Source organism: Phalacrocorax aristotelis, chromosome 2, assembly GCF_949628215.1.
Source record: "Phalacrocorax aristotelis chromosome 2, bGulAri2.1, whole genome shotgun sequence".
Lineage (NCBI taxonomy): Eukaryota > Metazoa > Chordata > Aves > Suliformes > Phalacrocoracidae > Phalacrocorax > Phalacrocorax aristotelis.
Window position 1 is genome coordinate 131,396,907 of NC_134277.1, and position 20,321 is coordinate 131,417,227.

The window sequence follows — 20,321 nt, forward strand, 5'->3', positions numbered from 1 at the left end:
ACTTTGCTCACTGCTTTGTAAGTGCTTTGCAGAGATTTTCTGAGCCAGAGACATACTTACAGAACCAAGGCTCTCACTGGATCAAGCGCAGTTAAATCGCCATCTGCTAACTTGTATAATAAACCACTCAGGCAAATGTTTCTTTCAGAACAGACAAATGATAGTCGCACAGCATTATGCTTTTCAAACACTAAAACTGTTGGGAAAAACTTAGCAACTCAAAGATCAAAACACTGCAGTGACAACTCCAGCAGAGATATGGCAGCAGAATCAGACACTTGTTCTCAGCAATATAGCTTGTTCTTAGCTCAATAACCAAACTAAAATGTTACTTCTCAGTAATAGAAGAAATAGTAGAAAACTCTAACACTAGGTGCCTCCTTTTCCAGAGGAGGAACAATTCGGAGGTACCACCCCAGGCTCTTATCTTTGGGATATTTAGCATATGGCTGATGGAGACTGACTTCCCTAGCCATTTTTATGAATCCACCCCTTCCTTTCATCTGTACCTTTACAAGTGTCCAGAAAGAAATATTTTATTTAACAGTTATTATTTCTTTAGGTTTTAGTTGTCATACAATCACAGAAAATAAGTAATGTTTCAATCACAGAAGAACTGGCTCAGGAGATTAACTTAAAAATAAACAATTTGCATAGGCCTAAAAAGAAAACAAAAAGTAAAAAGTTTAGATCACACTATGTTCTCCTTTACATTGATGTGATACAGAAAAAAAAAAAAAAATCCATGGAAGCCAATGAAATGTCTTCAGATTGTCACAGGAAGAAACAAGATCAGAAAATGGCTTCCTCTTATTGCCCAGTTTCAGGAATGTCCTGAAGACTTTCAGGTGGAAAACAGGAGCACTGATGTAGGGAACAATTATTTACTAACTAGTTATTTAGTAAGCCCACCTGTGTCATATGTTTTATGTGCCATCTTTACTGTTGGTATTTCATTCCACCCAAAACAAATGAAAAATAGAAGGCTTTCATTTCTGTAGAGATTTTGTTCTAGGAGACAAACATTTCCAACAATTATAAAATGTTGTAATTATTACTACTGACTGGTTTGTTTCATTTCCTCTCCAAATTCCTCTGCTACTCTGGAGCCATTGCATAGCCTTCCCAGAGGTTCTCCTGCCGCTCACCCATCCCATGGTTCTCCCATGCCTCAGGCTGAGGCTGGCATCACATAATTAATACAACTTCAGATATCTGTGTTAGGAAAAATGTAAAGGAAGGCCAAACAATCAAGTCTAAACCTTAAGGAATGGAAGCTAATCCCCCTCCTGTGAAAAAAAAACCCCAACCAAAAGCACATGGATAAATGTTCACAGCTAGCCCTGTGACGCTGGAGATATTAATCTCTGCAGCGATGCATCAACTTTGTTTATTAACGGAAAGAGAAAAGCCAGGCTTGAAAAGGAGACGCTCCCCACTGCCAAGCAGACGGGATTTGACAGAGGTTCCCTTTGGCAGGTATGCGGTGGTGTCCTGCCTTGTGCCTTCACGCAACTGTACATGGTAACACATCTGCAGGACCACCTACTTCCACTTACTGCCATGCCTAAAAAAGTCATACATTACAGCATTGTCTCTATCTTCCTATTTTATTAATTTTTAAAAGAAAATTCTTTGACCTTCCATTGTAAGAATGACACATTCAGAATCAAAAGAAATACCTTATTAGGCTGTAACACCCATCTCCCTACGTGCTGCTCAGTGAAAGGACAGCACTTATTCTGAAAGGTTTTCTTTCTACACTTTTCTTTTTTAGAACAGATTCATCACTGCAGTATCTGAAAGCAGATTACGTATGGACACTTCAGCATGAATTTAATTTCTCCTGGTTCTCAGAAATTAATATTAAATATTTGAGGCAAGGCAGAACAAGGTGGGTTTGGCAGTGTCCTGGGGAGATGTCTGCTTGTCTGTGCAAGATGCTGGGAGAAAAACCTCCTTCTGTAGAGGAAAGAAAAGGGAGCATGTCTATGATGAGGGGCGATAAATCCCTATAATCTTTTTTTTAATTATTATCTTTCATTTTATCATTTATTTTCAGAATCCTATATTGCATAAAACCAAATAGGTTTTCTACTTGGCTGCTATTCTACACGAGCACCACATTAATGAATAATATATTACTATTAATTACAATATTACCCTGAAAATTCTATTTACAAGTGTGTAAGAAGCATATCATTGGATAATGTACTGTTACCTACAGTGTGGGAGCTTCAAAACAATCACAATAATAGAGGGAAAGAACCTGCAGAGAAAATATTCCACTGAAAGATGTGCAATAAGGAAGTCATCATTCCAAATATGATATTAAAGAAAAAATTCTCTCTTCCAAAATACTAAAAATACATGAGCTGTTCAGCTAAACACCCCTCATTTCAAGAAAGTCTATGACTAAAGGAGTGAAAGTTTCAGGCAGTTGTTAAAAATCCAGGTGTTTGTTGCAGCTGCCTCTCTCCATGCCGCCTGAGAAACGACCGCAGGCAGCCTGCGGTTCAGCCGCCACGTGTGGTTTCACCCGTGTGTCTGTCTGCAGGCTGCTGGCCCGGGTGGTCCTGAGAGCCACCCGCTCCCCAGGTGCCCTGGCTGCCCCGCTCCTTCCCAGGAGGGCCGGCAGCCCATGGACAAGCTACAGGAGGGAGCGGATCTGGCATGAACCTGGCCCTGCCAGTGGTGGTGAGGGAATTTTGTGTCAGAGCAGCAGGAGGTCTGATCCACGCTGTAGTCACAAAATCCTTGAATCCAGCGCCAGGGAAGCGGCAGCAGCACACACCCACAGCAAAGGGAAAGGAGCGGTGCGGTGGAAGACCTCCCTCCAGGCGGCATGCCACACGGACACGAAAACACATCTGCTGGCTGACTAAAACTAAGGGACAGCCTTCAGGGAAAACGGCCTCCAGATGCAATTCAAGTTAACACTAACCCTTTTTTTGGCATTATATTAACAGCATATCAATGCTATTAGGGGTATTCAGAAGTCCGTAATTCAGAATTCAACTCCTTATGTTCATCTTCCAGACCTGTAAGTTATTACCACGGTACTAACAATGTTCAGCTGGGGAGTCCCAGATGACTAAGGAAATTAAGTGCTATACACTTAAAGATCAATCAAAATCGGAAAATCCAAACGTTTCTGTTTAGCTTTTTTCTTGTTACATAAATAATCTTAAACATTGTGACCCTGATGCAGTGTTTTTGATTTATTCCTTGGAGAAAGTATAGCCTGATTACCTTGATATGTAACTCTCAGACCATACCGTAATGTGTAATAAGAACACTTTAATCACACAATACCTGCAAAATCTGAAAATATGTAGTAACAGGCAATCAGCGCAATACAACAATATATCAAATGCAATGTGATATGGACCTCTGCTCCCACAACGGAACACCAAAGCTGTTTGCACAGATAACCATCAGTAGAAGAGGTGACATAGAGGTGACCTAAACACAGGCAACCTCTAAACAAAACTCAAAAGTTTGTGGATGGCCCACTGCAGTTATCCAAATTGCCTGTGATTAAAGTACAACTTAAATTGGATTATATTAGTGTTCCTGCACAAAAAGTAAATCATCACAGAGATCATCTTTTTATTAATGCACACTGCTGAATCCCATCAGGGAAACCTTTACAAACTGTCAAAACAGGTAAGCCTGAAGCCACAAAGCTGGTATTTTCAGTGGGAGCAAATGGAAAAATTCATCCTCTCCAGCCTACTGGAGTCTGAATATGTATTGAACGATATACTACATGAAAACAGGAGCAAGAGGAGTTACACAGAGAGTGGTCTTCAAATCGAATAGGACAAAGTGGCTCTGTTGAGAAGGACCTGGGAGTGCTGGTGGACAGCAGGCTGACCCTGAGCCAGCAATGTGCCCTTGTGGCCAAGAAGGCCAACAGTATCCTGGGCTGCATGAAAAGGAGTGTGGCCAGCAGGTCGAGGGAGGTCATCCTCCCTCTCTACCCTGCCCTAGTGGGAGTATAGTGCCATATTTGGAGTACTGTGTCCAGTTTTGGGCCCCCAGTATAAGAAGGATGTGGAACTGCTCCAGTAAGTCCAGCAGAGACCTACCGAGATGATCAGGGGACTGGAGCATCTCCTTTATGAGGAAAGGCTGAGAGACTTTGGTTTGTTCAGCCTGGAGAAAAGACGAATATGGGGGGATTTCATCAATACCTATAAATATCTAGAGGGTGAGTGTCAGGACAATGGGACTCGGCTCTTTTCATAAGTGCCCAACGACAGGACAAGGGGCAATGGGCACAAGTGGGAACACAGGAAGTTCCACCTCGATATGAGAAAAAACTTCTTTGCTGTGAGGGTGACAGAGCAGTGGCACAGGCTGCCCAGGGAGGTTGTGGAGTCTCCTTCCCTGGAGACATTCAAAACCCACCTGGACGCGTTCCTGTGCCCCCTGCTCTAAATGTCCCTGCTCAAGCAGGGGGGTTGGACAAGATGATCTCCAGAGGTCCCTTCCAACCCCTTCCATTCTGTGATTCTGTGATTCTGTGATTACTTGTATTTTCCACCCAAGAATGAATGGAAGTTGAAATGAATAATAACAATTGAGAATTAAAGAGCAAAAATGCATCTCAAAATGTCAAGCTATGCAAATAAGTATACACTGATGGCTAAACAATTTTCCATCAAAAGTACTTCTGCCATCAAACTCAGGTTAATGAAAATTACATCTGTCCCGAATTAATTTCACAATGGAAAAAAAACCCTGTTTCATTTTTCCCTAATTGGTTTGGTGACTTGATAAATGGCATGCATTTTCATTATTTCAGATTACTTAAATAAATTTGGTACAAAAATCCCATGAGGACTTCTTATCTGTTTAAAAATGAAAAAGCTTTACAGATCAGATCCCGCTCCCATTCAGTATCAGGTGTACCTCATTATCTTCAGGGAGAATGTGAATGTGCCATAGTTAGTTGTGATTTATTAACTTTTCTGGAAAGCTTTTCTAACTCTAATGTTCATTAGATGCCAGACTTGAGAACCACAAGACCAAGGCAGCAGTAACCTATCATGACTCTGGTCCTCATAAGCACAAAAGCATTAGTATTAATTAAACGCCTCCAGACCTTCCTTTCTGCTCTGACTGTAGTTGCTGTAGAGCTAATTGCTTCTCTCCTCCAGCACACGCTTATCGTGCCTGCCCTGCTGCATAGCAGCCAGCTTCATGTTTTCTAAATAGGATGAACAGCCTGCAGATAGTAACTCCGATTGCTTCAGATCAGATCTTTTCAGGGTGCCTCTAAGACAATTGAAAAATTTTATGCAGACTAAGTGATCTTACAATTTTTCTTCATCTGAATTTTTCATATTAGGAAATGAGTTGGATTATAAAACTCAAAATCTCTGTGGCCTTTTAAAGCAAGTGCATCAATTAGAAAGATGAATAGAAACGTCTTGACTGCAGCTGACACTACAACTGTGAAACATTAACATTTCCAGCTGGAGACAAGGGCTTATTTAATATAAAGATTAAGAAGTACTAAAGAATTCAGGAGATACAAATGACAAATATGTTTAAAAAACGTTACAAAAAACCCAGCTCTGAATTGATGACACTGACTTGTGCTCTATTATTACTTGCTTCACAATCCCACGTAAGAGGATTACTGTCTATTTTGGCACTATGTATAACAGCAGTATACAGCACATCACCAAGGGGTTGTACAAAGAAGCTGCCTCATATCATCACACCCACACATATATTCTTGAAGTCAAATCTCCCACATCAGAAAACGACCAGCTGTCAGCTCCCTGAGCGCCACACCATTTTGTTACTCAAGAAAATCAGAAAAAAAAAAAAAACCAAAAGTTGAGAAGTCTTCTGTTTTCAATTTAGCAGGAGTGCAATATAGCCTAAATTAAAGGTAGAATTGTAATATTACTTTCCAGTCCTCTGCATACAAAAATAACCATGCTGCTCCTCATACTCTGTATCCTAATTTGGTAGAAAAGCAGCAGACAGCAGCTCTAAGAGCATTCAGGGATGGACTCTCGGACACAGTCACATGGGTTACACTACCATCCTTTCTAATGCTATGCTACTAATTCTTCTAATATCTCTGGACAGGCCAAGCAAACTGGGATTAATCCAGCACTGGAAGAGTTGCTTTCCCTAGTAGTTGTACTTCGGCAAAACCCTAATGCTCAGACCACAAAGTAACTGATCCGAGCTTCTTATTCAGCTAGACGAGGGAAATGCACTACAGTCCTGATATACTACACTGTTTTTTCCTGTCAGGCACAATTCAGATAAAAGCAGCTGGCTCATAGTGTAGAATGCCTATGTGCTCATATAAACCTCGTGGCTATCAAAGTCTTCTACCATGACCATTCAGCAATCCTCTCGCTGTCTGAACGAGTTACATCTTCTCCTACAGGAAAGTGGTCAACATTGACCCAACAGTTAGTAAAAGATTTCAGTGTGCCAACTTGGGCAAACAATAAGATGTCATTTCTGACATACCCTGAAACTGTGACATCTGATAGATCCCTTCTTCAGTATTCGCAATACTCAGGATAGGTATAAATACACAGTACGATTCTGAGAATTAAAACATGGGGTTTTCTTGAAAGCATTGCACTGCATCAGATCCCTGCTAAGCTGTTCTTTCTGTAGGATTTAAATTTGGAGTGTGGGGATGCAGGGGAGGATGGAGAGAGGAATAAGGATGAAGAGAAGTTAATTACAGATCTATCTGATCCTAAACAGCTCACTTTTACCTTGTCCAAATACTTAAAATATTACTGCTTACCTGAAGGAGTAATAGCTGCTCTAAGGACATCAGTGCAGGAGCTCTTAAAATTATATTAGTTCATATATTCCTCCATTTCTCTCTGGTAAATTGAATCTCTTATCCTTATTGTAGGCTGAGAATACACATACATACCCAAGGCTCACCAGGTTTAAAAGCTTTTATCAACTCGTTTCCCATTAGCTGGCCGGCAAATACTAGTCAATCAGTTTTACCTCATTTCCCATAGAAGGCTGATCTTTTAATTAGCACAACTGCATGAGTGCAGCAGCCTTACCCACTCTTTATTTTGCCTTTCAAGGTGAAATGCCTTCCTACTTGCTGTCTGTGTCCTATTTGCTTCTGAGTGTCCAAAGCTGGTGCAATTAGCCATAAACTCAGTAAGCACAATAAACGTCCACGTCTAAGCAAAAATCAATTGCCAACAAATATCAAGTAAGGCAAGGAGAAAAAGCTAATGAGGAAAGGTCTGGTTTTATACTTCTGCATAGGCTCAGTCACAGAGGAACTCCTAAACGCAGAGGGCACTCTTTTAGAAGTGCTCATCTTCCTTCTCCCAGAGCTTCTGGAGAAGCCCTAGGAGTAAACATATGGATATCATTGCCTACTTTGCTTCCGCAGCCAAAGGAATTCACACCGGCCAGCTCTATCTTTCCCATTATAATCACTGTCCCATTAAAATATTCAGACACTGAGGTCAATGAATATACAGAGGTTCCACATAACAAAAAAGTGCAATTGCTACTTGGGAACTGTAATTTAGAGTACAGCTCTTCCTTCAGGCACCAAATCAGTCCTCAGCTACGCTTTTGAAAAATTATTTACAGTACTGCATTACATTACAGTGATCTAGTGCTGAGTTAGAGCCTTTTTACTATCCTTGTGTAACAGGACTAATATTGCTCCAATAACACAATGCAGGTGTGGTAACAAACTAACACCTACTTGTTTCAGCCAACTCCAAAATTCCACTTCCCCCCTCAGTCATGTTATTAGCAGAAGAAACAGAGTTTCCTGAAATGCCTATTTTAGGCCAATTACATAACTTACCAGATAAACGCCTGCATTTGTGTGCATCAGCACAGACAGTACTGCAGACTAAAAAGCTCATGTGTTATCTATATTCCCCCATGACTACAAATTTTCCCTAGGAATGCCCTCACTATTTCTGTCACTAGACAGCTGTATTAAATCAAGTTGATATAAATTGCCCATCATGTTTACAGAAATTACAGACTCTAATATTATGTAGTGGTCTTCTGTGAATTCTTTACTTTTTGAAATAGGAGGGTTATTACTGAAGCTATTTGCACTCCAGAAGGTTACACTCTCTATTAAACCTCTTTTTCACTCACTGGGATGAAGTAACAACGGAAACTTAAATTCAGATTAAAAATCACAAAGAGGCAAACTATTTTGTTATTACTTTTTAAACTCCAGCTACTGACATGGCAGGGATCAATGGACAGCATGGAGAGGCATGTCAGGCTAAAGCTGGAAATACTGGGCTGCAGGGAAAAAAAAGCATGGGCAGAAGCAAAGCCTCTCTGTTGTCTACATGCCCAAAACTCCCCAGCCTTGCCAGGGGCTTTTGAGGGCTCCACAGACAATTACAGCAGCACCTTCAGCCCTTGCCATGGACTCCACCTTGAACTGCCCCAGCAGGTGCCCCTTGGCCCAGAGGCCCTTCTGGCTCTGCCACCCACCACCTTAGACCCCACCAAAGAGGTACTGCCGGTCCCATGCCACTGGCACTCAACCTCCCCTTCTCCTTCACCCTTCCTGGAGCTGAGAAGTCCCACCTAACCAGCATCCTCAGGGAATCCTGCTCATGAATTTCACGTGGTTTTGACCTCTGGGCCTATGAGCTGATTCATTTGGGACCTTTGATGGAAAAGGTAGTGTTGTCAGTCGTCTTACACCTAGCAAGATCTACTGAGCCAACAGCTCAGCTGAATACAGCAATTTCTCCTTAAGTAGAAGGAAAGCTTAACACAGAGCAACATCAGATAGTATCTTACAGAGTATTTCCTTTAGATATTTTAGACACCAGTGAGGCTTGCTGAACCCATTCTGTTGAGTAATTAGAGGTTAGCAGCCACCACAGCGTGCTCACAACTATTTCACGATCTACTTTGACTTACCTACAAACACGCATTTCTTAAAATGTCTTCTGGGGAGGTCGGGTATTTAGATTTCAATCTAACCAGGGACAGAAAAAAAGGAGAAGAGGGAACCAAGGTGTCATTGGGAGCACTTGACTTCAGGAGCCCACTGGGACCTTTGAGTGCCTCCATGACACCTGAAGTAAAACACTGTGAACAAATCTGTGACAAACACTGGGGTAAACTACAGCTTGAGCATGAAACAGCAAATACCATACCCTGGCTAGCAAACCATCTATCAGAAGATACGCTCAGCTAATATACAGATTATCTGAAATACTCTTGACTCTAGATGATAGCTTAATTAATCCAGAAAGGACAGGATACAACCATATGAGAATCCATCCAGTATGAATTAGAAGAAGCTGATTGAAACAGGCAGATAAACACAGAAAGTAGTTGTTAATTTACAAAAGCTTACTAAATACAAACAACTGAAGAGCTGGTAGCTGTTTTCAGCTGAGACACTCTTGAGGCTCTCATTCTGAACCTGTAAGCACCAAAGATAGAAGGAGCAGAGGGTAACCATCAGACTGAAAGTCCTACTGTGCATGCTGCAAGGCAAAGAAAGTATTAATATCAATCTATGCAAGGAAAAAAAATGGGAGCAACCAAAATATATCCCAGCAAGCTAATGAAAAGAGAGCAAGCTGCTGAAAATGAACCTGTACTGAAAATGGAGAACAAAATCAAAGAGGAACAGCACAGGAGCATATGATTAGTGAATATGCAGTACTGTTTTGCAAGTACTTCACATGATACAATTCATGTTTATTTTCTCTGAATAATTTTTGCATCCGCTTGTTCAAATGAAAGTGAAAATATACATGGTTTTTTTGGACTGTATCTCTTCCCAACTCACCATGAGACTAGTTAAAATGTAATTCATACCAGAGTATGATGGTTTTCACTGGCACAATGTGTCTTTGCTGCCAAGCAAGCTGTTTACCTACATAAGAATTAGTGCCTTCAGATTAGGCAATCAGGTGTAATGGCAGCAAAAATTAGCACGCGAGTTTCTGTGTTCGCACTTCCCAATTTCTCAGGTAAGAACAAATTCACCGTGGCAGAAGAGAAGGATGGAGGAAAGGGAAGAGGAAAGACCTAGGTACGTTAGCTCTCCCATTAACGCCATGCAGCGTGTCTGAATTTCTGGCCTTGTGACAGCACAACAGATGCCCAAACTCCCAACTGCTCAGTGGCAAAGCAGGGGACAGCCCATACTTCTTTGTGCTGCTAGGCATTTGCATATTCTTTCCCATCACAGGAAATATCCTATTTCTTTCTGGGCACATGGAAGGAGTTGGGGTATGGATCAGGCTGACTCAGGTGAAATTAGCTTGCAATGACAATACAGAGTTGTCTGCTGTTGTAACTTTGCTCCAGCCCACATGCCCAGATAGTCCAACTAAGCTGTGGTAAAAGCATCATGGTGTTTGAATAAAAGCATGGACACCAGGACTCAGAAGGCCAACAGAGTTGTTGGCTCCTTGTGCAGTGCCCTCACTTCTAGAGGTTCCCCAGGGAAAAAACATTTCCCTCTTCCAACTGTGCTGCTTCAGCGCCTTCAGATTACAGACCTAACAACTCCCATTGTCCCCCACGGCTGCTGTGGGGGGTTGCAGAGGCACCCTTGGACTTGGAGCTGAAATTCTGACAGCTCTGGCAATGGTTCGCACGAAGGCAGGTGATTAGCTTGCCCTGCTGTCACAGTCCATGTGACACTGTCCGATCCATCAGCAGTGTGAGACAGAGCTAACACTTTGACCCTACAGAGGTCAACAGAGGCAACAACTGCCAGAGGGGACCAGCTGAAGTGTGTGCCACTTTTGCATGGTAACTTCTCAACTGTTTTCAAAAGAAATGGGAAAGGCACGTAAAAACAATTAAAAAGGAAAACTGAGTTCATGCGTCCCAAGTGACACGGGTTTTATAAGTGCTATCAGGGTGAAAAAGACTTAAAATAGGATTAAAAACAGAGTGTGAGACTAAACAGACTAATATGATTGAGTTACTCTTCTGCTGTTTTAAAATCCATGGATGAAATCCATTTACCTACTTTAAAAATCAGAATTTTTAGATGCTGGCCATCAGGATGATGAAACAGCAGGTCAAGCCTCATTTATATAATTGCCTGTGTTCCCTACACAGCCAAGATAGAAACCTATGTGTCTTGGAATGATGGTAGAGAGAAACCCAGTCTCTCTCTTTTGACTGCGTAAGCACTTGCACAGCAATTAAGTTCTCCCAGGTGAGGTGGCCACTGAATGGAAGTTAAGGGAAAATGTATGAAACACAAAGCATCTCTAATCCACTTGCAACAGGAGTAGTTACAGTGACCCTTTACAAAACAGTCAGGGTATCCAGCAGACAGCTAAAGTTTACAGCCCCAGGGGTAATCAGACACTAGATCCCAAGCCTTCAGTTCCTGGGAGAAGGTACAAACAAGCTGTTACTTAAAGGCCACTTTCATTTCTAAGTTCCCAAGCTCCTCCAGGGATCGCAGCAGGTTCAGACACTTGGTCTGCTCACACCAGCCCTCCAGCAGAGCTCGGCAGGGCAGAAAGGAGCTGCTCTCCAAGCACCAGTCCCAAGCTCAAGCAGGTGAAAAGGGCACTGTTGGCCTCAGAAACGAAATGCTGAGCATTTTGACAAACGCAAAGCAAGGAAAACAACTGGGCCCGGGACTTCAGTGAGTTTCAGTCCCCTGGACCCAACCCCATTTTTCTCCTTTAATATAAAAGGAAAGAGACTATTAGGGAAGTATGTGCGTAAGTCTCTTTTTGTTCCTAAAAGGGGCAAAGCACATTTTGCCAGTTACTTCAAGCCATGCTTTGTCAATGCAACTGCTTGTGCACAATGACATAGCTCCTGACAAGGACACAACAGGAGAGATGCAGAAAGCATCCCTAAGGGACATGACACTGGCAGGGCAAGTGAAGGTGTATCACTAATGACATTAAATCCCGCAGGCAGAAAACTTCAGAGGAAAGGCTGCCCCCACCTTTCATTGAACTCATTGTACGCACACATAACTTACACAGGATGCAGAACCTCACCTTCTCTAAATGCCTAAGAAAAGGATATCTAGGATTATACCGTGGAAAAAAAAAATATCAGTCCACCTACGGAGCAGGAGACTACAGTGGAGGAGAAAGCAGAATTTATCTTTCTATTTCGTCAGCTATAGGAAAGGGCAATAAAACTGCACAGTGCTACTTTAAATAATTATTAGGAACCATGCCTGCTGCCTGATCAGCATTTCAACAGAAAAGATGTTACAGAAATGCCAGAGAAGCATTTCTGAGCACTAGATCATCTGTGTGGGAAAACAGTATAATCCATATGCACAAACAGACCCGCAGCCACTTCACCTGCATCCCAAGATGCTCTTTACAGCCAGCCGAGAGCACAGTGCGCTCAGCCTGCAGCTAGCTCTGCTCATCTGAGTGTGCACACAAAGAAAGCACATGTTTGTACAAAAAAGACTGCTGATGGGCTAAGTCTTAGTGTTAGCCTATGGATAAACCAATACGTGGCTTTCACTCTGATAAATTAAAATCCTGTATGTGAGGAATAAGCTCAGCACGCTGCTCTTTTACAAGGGAAATACAAACAAGCAAAAAAAATGCTGGTGAACCTGCCCTTTTGCTTCAGTTTTTTATTCAAAAAATCCTTCCTCCTCACGGGCACGCTGTAAAAATAAATGTACTATGTCTGCAGGGTTTACCAACTATAGGGATCAATGCTGAGAATACCCTGTAGGAAATGAGCCTTTTCAGATATCAGGTAGCAGGAAGCGTATTGAACGTAAACCACAAGTGGTCATAGGCTGAATGGTGAGAATAAAATGAAATGCTGGTCAGCTGTTTCACTGCTTCCACACGGTCCCTCCTGTTCAGCTAGAAAGTTGATCCTGCCTTGGGAAACCTCAGTGATCTTGCAGCATCCACACAGAGGACCTGATGCCCTTGGCAGGCTCCAGCTCCTGTCCTCCAGTGGCATCCATAACCTCAGAAGTGGCCAGAGCAAAACGAATCAATCAAAGTGGCACAAAAATCCAGTGCTTCCCATGCCAACTTCCAGGCAACGGCATGTTATGGAGGCCCAGCTTGTTGGCCAGCTGGACTCTGCCCCGGAACCCAGAGGGCAGAGGCAGCGGGTTTCTGATGGAGTTCGTGAAGCTACCCCTCCTGCCCTCTCCTTCCAGGTGGGACGTCAATATAAGGGTAGGTTTAACTAGAAATACAACAAATACAATCAACATATTCACATGTTGATATGCTTTGGGGAAGTCTGTAAAAGACGTGAGGGGTACATAGAGCATCTAGCTGGAAAACACTGGTAAGAAGGTGATTTCCAAGTAGAATGTAGTCTCAGTGAAACAGTCTACCTAATGCTAGCAACAGCAACCCACAAATGGTCCTCATGAAAACAAAGCCAGAGTCCAAAATATTTTTGAAACTAGTCTAAATATTTATTCTTTTCCAGCTTAGAAAAGGATTTTACTTCGCTGGCTCTCAAGCTGTTATCTGCACCAACCCCATTTACACAGGTTTATCCAATTTTTCAGCTCTTACCCCACAAAAGCTTTATCTTTGCATTTTGTAATTACCGTTTGCTCCCAAAACTATGGAGAGTCTGCGTGAAATTAAACTGACTTAGACCCTTTTCTCATATTACATCCTAAGAAGCCTACAGCATTCTGGAAACTGAAATAAAACACCCTTACCACAATGACTAATTCATCCACTAGTCATTTTTGGGGGATACTGGTGAGACCCATTCCTTGAATGCTCAAATATTTTCCTTAATGTAATTTTTCTGTAAGACCTAACATTGACTTTCTATGTATGATTTTTCAAAGTAAATTCCTTTTCTATTATAATAGCCACTTCCAAAAGAAGCAAAATATTTAAAAATTATTCAGGCACTGTAATGCCACTAATAAAACCTCCTTTTCCAAGTGTCACAGTTAATTTTAAGGAACTGCTTTAAAAATTCACGTTACCAACACAAGGAAAACTCACATACGAGACAAACTGTTAGATCTCTAAAAAAAAACCCCACAGTTTCTAAAAAAAACACACCGTGTTGAAGCACTAGAATTTGGCGAGTAGCAGAAACACCATCAAGAGTACAAAACAAGACTCATGAAGTCCAATTCAACTCCAAATTAAGTTGCAATTAATTCAATTAATTAATAAATTAAAAGGAGAACCTGCGCACATCGGGCAGCTGACAACAGACATGATACAGTACAGCTGAGCACAGAAGGGAGAGACTGTAGGAGCAGACAAAGACAACTTAGTGATTGCCCAGTTTTTACAGAAAGTGTGTAACTTCCATTTTGGATTATCTGTGATTAAGGGAGTGGATTCTTATATTTCCTGTGCACCCGTTACAATCATGACTTGTTTCCAACACTGATGTCATACATTTTCTCAAAGTTAGCATCAAGGCATCAAAGCACCGCTAGGTTTAAGGGGCAAGAGGACCCGGAGGTGGCACTGCCTTCACAAGGATGAAACATCCCACAGAAGAGTGAGCTCGCACATTGCTATGCAGGCAGCCCAAATACACATCCCTGCTTGGCACCTTTGTCCTACTAAAAGTGACATACCACCTTGTAATCTGGCACCATGCTACCCTGACAGATGGACTTAAGTGTAGGCAGCCAAGAGACTATGTATAAGCATCAAATATGTTTTTTGAGAGCAGGACTTCCAGCCAGGAATGTTAAAACAGCTGTCCACGTTGAGCTTGCATGCCTACACTTAAGAGGATATGCTATTGCCACTCGAGCCCTGAGCTGGATTAACTTGGAAAAGAAATAAAATAGCTTCCACAGCCACATAAGGTGAGTTTTTGCAGAATCAGGATTAGGGGGGCTTTACTGACCTACGATTAGCGGGTACACTCTCAGGGTGGAAGACCTCTTCAGTTCTGCTGCTCAGTGGAACTTTGATCATGTGCATGCTTGTAAACAAATGTTTCTCATCTGAACACGTATTTATATATGTTACATTTCTTTGGAAAAAAAACCACAGAATGCAATACCAGCATGGCTACGAGCAAACACATTAGTGACCTTCCAGTTTATGTTAGAGGATATGGGGTTTTTTTTAATTAACTGTCCTCACTCAAGCACAAATATCTGTGTGACTCGGATCTGTTTCACCAGGCTTTCTTCTCTTTTCAAAACCTCTCAGCTCCCATGGCCTACTCCAAGACTTTTCGTTAGCTCACGCCTAAGTGCATACATCCATTTTACATTTTTACATCATTTGCATAGCTTGCCCCAGGAATAAAATCATACAGCCTTGAGAAACAGGCATTGCGTAATGCAAGATGTGTGGTGGCTGGCCTGCGCAGCCATGCCCTGGCCATCTCTAGCCCGGCCCCGTACCCAGCTGGGATGCCTGCCACCCACAAATCCCTCTCCTCAAGGACATGAAACATTCCAGACCTTTGAGAAACTCAAAAAAACATGTTTGCTCACATCAGCATGCCAAACGATGCCCCCTTTTTCCACTGAACTCAGTTTTTACCCCTCAAAAAGTCATCAGCATACATCTAAAGAGAGGTAAACACTCAAACTCGAACAATTTAAAACTTTCCACAGAATTTCACGTTATTTAAAAAAGATAATACCAAGATTTCCAGTGGCAAGCAGCATTGCTTCTAGCCGTGAGTAGCTTAAAGACTGAAAGGAGGTGATGGTACGTTTTACTCAGTGTTTAAGCATGCTTTGTGTTCATTTTAATTCTTCTCCCTGTGGACACAATCAGATCACAGGCATGAATTTTTCATGTACAGTTCAGCTGGGTACCTCATCTTTACTTTTTTGTATCACTGCGTATGAACTTCCACTTTACGAGGGTATTCTCAGGATAGATCAAAGCCACCTTCAGGGCCTGGCGACAGGGTCACATATAGTCTTCCAACAGCTGCTGGTGTCTTTTATCTTTGTTAACTTTAAGGCTGATCTTTGCTGCAATTAAAAGTTACCCGAGTCACTTTATCACAATTTCCTGCACTGGAAGTGCTTCAATGGCAGGTATCATTTCTCCTGCACAGTGAGGATTTCTGACCACTGACCTTGCCTCCCCCATCGGTGAAGACTTCCTCCTCTTGCCCCATTCACCTTTTACCCTTCACTCCTCACCTGCAGCCCTTCCACTTCCCTTCTTTCCATGCTTTTGAGGACTATATGAAATCATTTAATTGCAAAAGTTTCAGCTCGCTCTCTGCTGCTCTGAACTACAGTTACTAACCTCAGCAACAAGATGCTTTGCTTTTTGCATACTGCCAATAAAGTTGTTTCCAGGTTAATCTAAATTTCCATACCACTTAACCTTTCTCAGAGGAGAGAAAGAGAGGGAAAACACTTTGTCAAAAATTTCATCAGGCAGATTAGCAATGCTGTGAAAACAGTAGAAAAAACCACAGATAATACCTCTTCCTCCTTCCCAAAACCCACGGTGTCTCCGGCTTTCTCAAGACACTTCACATAGACTGTGCATTGCTTTAAAATGGTTCAGGCAACAGTTAAATTGCTGAAGAACAGACCGAAAGGAATAGAAATACTGATCCAGATCACTACTTTTGCTTAATAAAGTAATTACACATGCACCCCAAGTGTATTCCTTTCATACATGTCTATTTTACACAGAATGGTTATCTCCACGGTTATCATAAAGCTGAAGTAAATTGAACTGCAAATGGTAACACTGAGCATCCAAAACCCCTTGGCAGCTCTCTCAGCTCCTTAAGTTCCTCTCCTTATTTGAAAAGAATTTCAAGGAGCACATGAGGTTCATTTCTTAAGAGGGTCATGTAAGATACCAATACAAATTCAGAGAACAGTCAATCACCTTACGCATTACACAAACTATCAAAAACGTACCGTGTTCATCATCATGTTCAAACTCCAAACAAGTTTAGTGCCCAGTTATATGACAAACCCCCTTCTCCCATCATAAGAACAACTAACAGGAAGACCCATCTGTACCTGCCGAAAGCCAGGTGCCAGGTACTAACAGGACGGACTCTCATTTTGTTGCACCCCTTGAGCTCCCGTCACGAAAGTCTTAACCCTGAAGGTTTTACTTGCTGTTTTATCAATGTTTTGTTAACTCATTCTGAGTCGCCAGATCATTTACCAACGCCAGCCAAAATTCTCTGCTAGTTAAGAGATAAATGGATGTTGGATAAGTAAAACTAAGCATGCCAAAATCGCTCAAAGTGCTTATAAAACATTAACATCATAGACAGAGACTCTAAGCTGAAGGCATACTGACCAAAATTTAGAAATACAGAGTTTCTGTATTAGCAAAAAGAAACTTGAAGGGGCACAGCAAACTTTAACACTGCTCTCTGAAAAAGTCACTGGCTTACGCCAAGTGCCAAAAAGCGTTAGAGAAGCCGACGTTCTCTGCTGTCCCGTTCCCCGTGCGGGAGGGTGCGAGTACAGCCGCTTCTACGCACACTATGGTAGCTCCACCTGTTACTGCTGTTCACTCCACGAGAAAGAGGAAAAAGACGTTTTAAAATAGGAAAGCACGGCAATTTTACTTCAGAAGTTCACTTCAGAAGGAAAGCTTAGCACGGACGTCATTCAGAAGGAACAGGGCAGAAGTACCTGTGACTGGTCCCTCAGAGAGATCTGGGGTTCAGCCTTCAAAGCACCCTGTTACTCAGATGCCTTACCTAGGTAAAGCGAGGCGTTTTCTTTCTTGACATTGTCATCTAAGTAGGTTGGTCCCAAGGTATAGATGGGTGTCGAGCCCATGCCAATAAGGATTTGGGCACAAATGAATAAAGCTACATAGAGAGAGTGGTCGTTTCCACCGGAGTCCTTGACACAGGCCGGCGAGTCCCACTGCTCTTTGGCGGTGCCATTGCCAGTCACGCACAAGCCCTCATTACTGATGGAGGAGTTCAATTCCTGGATCTGGTACGGCGGAGAGATGAAATGAGGTAAGGAGAAGAGCGCAGCCCCCAGGGCGATGAAAAACCCCCCTACAGCCAGCCAGAGCGGCCTCCGTCCGCGCCCCCCAAAGTAGCTGATGAAGACCACCACCACCAGGCTCCCGATGTCGAAGCAGCTGACCAGCAGCCCCGATTCCGAGCTCTTGAGGCTGTATCTCCGCTCGATGGTGGTGATGACGCTGCTTAGGTAGCCGGAGACCATGAGGGACTGGATGAAGGTCAGGAAGCACATGCACACCAAGAAGAAGCGCGAGTCCGCCAGCACGGCCCGCAGGCACGCCCTGCCCGGGGGGACCCCCAGCAGCAGCGGCGGCGGCCGCAGGGGCAGCGGGGGGCCCGGGGACACCCCTCGGCCGGGCGCCACCGGCCGGCCGCGCTCCGTCCCGCGGGGGGAGGTGCCGCTGCAGCCGGCGGCGGCGGGGGAGCGGGCAGCCCCGGTGGCGGCGGCGGAGGCGGCGCCCCCGCCCCGTCCCTCCTGGGGCGCCGGACCCGCGGCGGGGCTCGGCGCGTCCCCGCCGCCGCCGCCCCCCCCGGCCGCCAGGGGGGAGCCGAGCGCGGCCCCGTCGCCCCGCGGCGCCGCCCCGCCGATGGCGGGCAGGCTGCGGCACCGCGGCGCCTCCGCCCGGCCCCCCGCCGCCGCCGGCCGCTCCGCCCCGGGGCGCCGCTGCGCCGGGGTCCGCGCCGGGGTCCCCGCCGAGGCCATGCCGGGTCCGGCCGCCGCCTCAGAGGCGCCCGGCCGGCTCCATCGCCGCCGCGCGTCGAGCGCGGTGAGGGGCCCGGCGGGAGCGCAGCATGGCGGGGAGGGGAGGAGGGAGGGGAGGGGGGTGGCCCTAGCCGCGGCCGCCGGCCGCCCCGCCGCGCCCGTCAGCCAAAGTCCTTTGTGGCTCCATCCTCCCTCAGTCTCGCCGCAGGTGCCGCCCGTCCGCCGGGGCGACCCCGCTGCCGCTGGCTCCTGCTCCCCGCCGCCGCATGCCCGCCGCGCCGCGCTCAGCAGCCGCCCGCCGGGGCCCCGCGGCCAGCCCGGCCGCCGCGGGGGAGCGCTGCCCGCCGCCGCCGCCGCTGCCGCCCTTCCGCCGCCCGCATCCTCCGCTCTCCGCGCCGCCGACGCCGGTGACAGAGCTCCGGGGGGTCGCTGCCGATCTGCGGGGCGGAGAGCAAGCAGGGGAGGTCAGCGGTGCCGGCCCCACCGCCCCCCGCCTCCCCCTCCCCCCGGCCCCGCCGCCCCGGCCTCTGCCCGCCCGATCCCGGGATCTGCCCTGAGCTCCGGCGAGCGCCCTGGGAGCGCGTCCGTGGGGACAGCACGTGGCTTTACATAAGAGCAGGGGCGGACGTACACGTCCGTGGGCCTCGGCCGGAGCGCGACCCTTTGATTTGGCGCTGGACGCGACAGCCAAAGGTCGCCGTGCCAAGCCTTATTTTATTTTCCAGCCTAAAAATAAACACGCTGAAATAAATACTCCGCTACAACTCGGCAGCCCGGGGAGCAGCAGCGGGCGGAGCAGAGGGGAACAAAGGCGGCGCCGGGGCAGCGGCGGCGGGCACCCCGGGAGGCAGCACCTCGGGAAGGGGCACCCCGGGGCCGGCCTCGGGGCCCCAGGTCGCCTGGGTGCCCCCCGCGCCCGCAGACACGCGGGACCGCCGAGCGATGAGCGATGCCCAGCCCTGCCTACCCCGGCAGCGATACACGCGTTGTGCCTCCTTTGTCCGCTTTTGTCTCCCCGCCGCCGCCTGCTCGGTGCGGAGGGGCGGGCAGGGGGGAGGGCGGGTAGCGGCAGCTGGGGCAGCCGCGCCCCGGCGGGGACTCTCCCGCCAACCCCGGAGGGTGGGCGGCGGGCAGGGCGAGGGGGAGCCGGCGGGGCGCACCGGGCTCCCGGCCGCCGCGGAGGAGAAAGACGGGGCTACTCACCGTGCCTGCGGCGCGGGGGTGAGGGGGGGCGGCCGGGGAGCCAGCCGGGCCCTGCGCCCCCGCCCCGGCTGTCACCCAACCCCGGGTCCCCCTCGGCCTCCCCCGCCTCCCCGGGCGGAGCGCAGGCGCGCCCGCGGGCCGGGGCGGGCTGGGGCGGGGGGTGCCGCCGCCGGGCACCCGCGTCCCGTCCGCCCTCCCCTCCGTGCCGAGCAGGGAGCGGCTGCCGGGGCTCCCGCGACCCACACCGGCAGGGCAAGCGGTAACTAAGTTACACCCCCTCGCAAAAGTTTAGGGACCCCCCGCGGGAGGGCGAGCCCGGGGCGGGGCAGGCTTCGCGAGGGCCTGGCCGGTGCCTTTGCTCGCCGCGGGTGGGCAACTTCGAGCCCGTCGCCGAGAAGGTGAGCGGAGCGCCCCGCGCGATGCAGGCGCGGGTGTCGGCCCCAGTGCTCCGTGCTTT

The 20,321-nt window shown here is 46.4% G+C and overlaps 1 protein-coding gene across 3 annotated transcripts in view; it reads right to left on the minus strand.

The window, feature by feature from the left end:
- SLCO5A1 (solute carrier organic anion transporter family member 5A1) overlaps nt 1-20,107 on the minus strand; it is an 88,936-nt gene extending 68,829 nt beyond the window's left edge. The window contains exons 1-2 of one of the 3 annotated variants that reach the window (XM_075085206.1): nt 19,865-20,107; nt 17,677-19,098 (exon numbers count right to left, since the gene is read on the minus strand). In XM_075085206.1, coding sequence (XP_074941307.1) covers nt 17,677-18,661 — 985 coding nt within the window. In that variant the 5' untranslated portion in view covers nt 18,662-19,098; nt 19,865-20,107. Of the gene's footprint in view, nt 1-17,676; nt 19,099-19,515; nt 19,579-19,628; nt 19,732-19,864 lie in introns of those variants that run through there. The other 2 variants (XM_075085205.1, XM_075085207.1) reach the window with 2 other exon arrangements.
- Nucleotides 20,108-20,321: the final 214 nt, after the last annotated feature.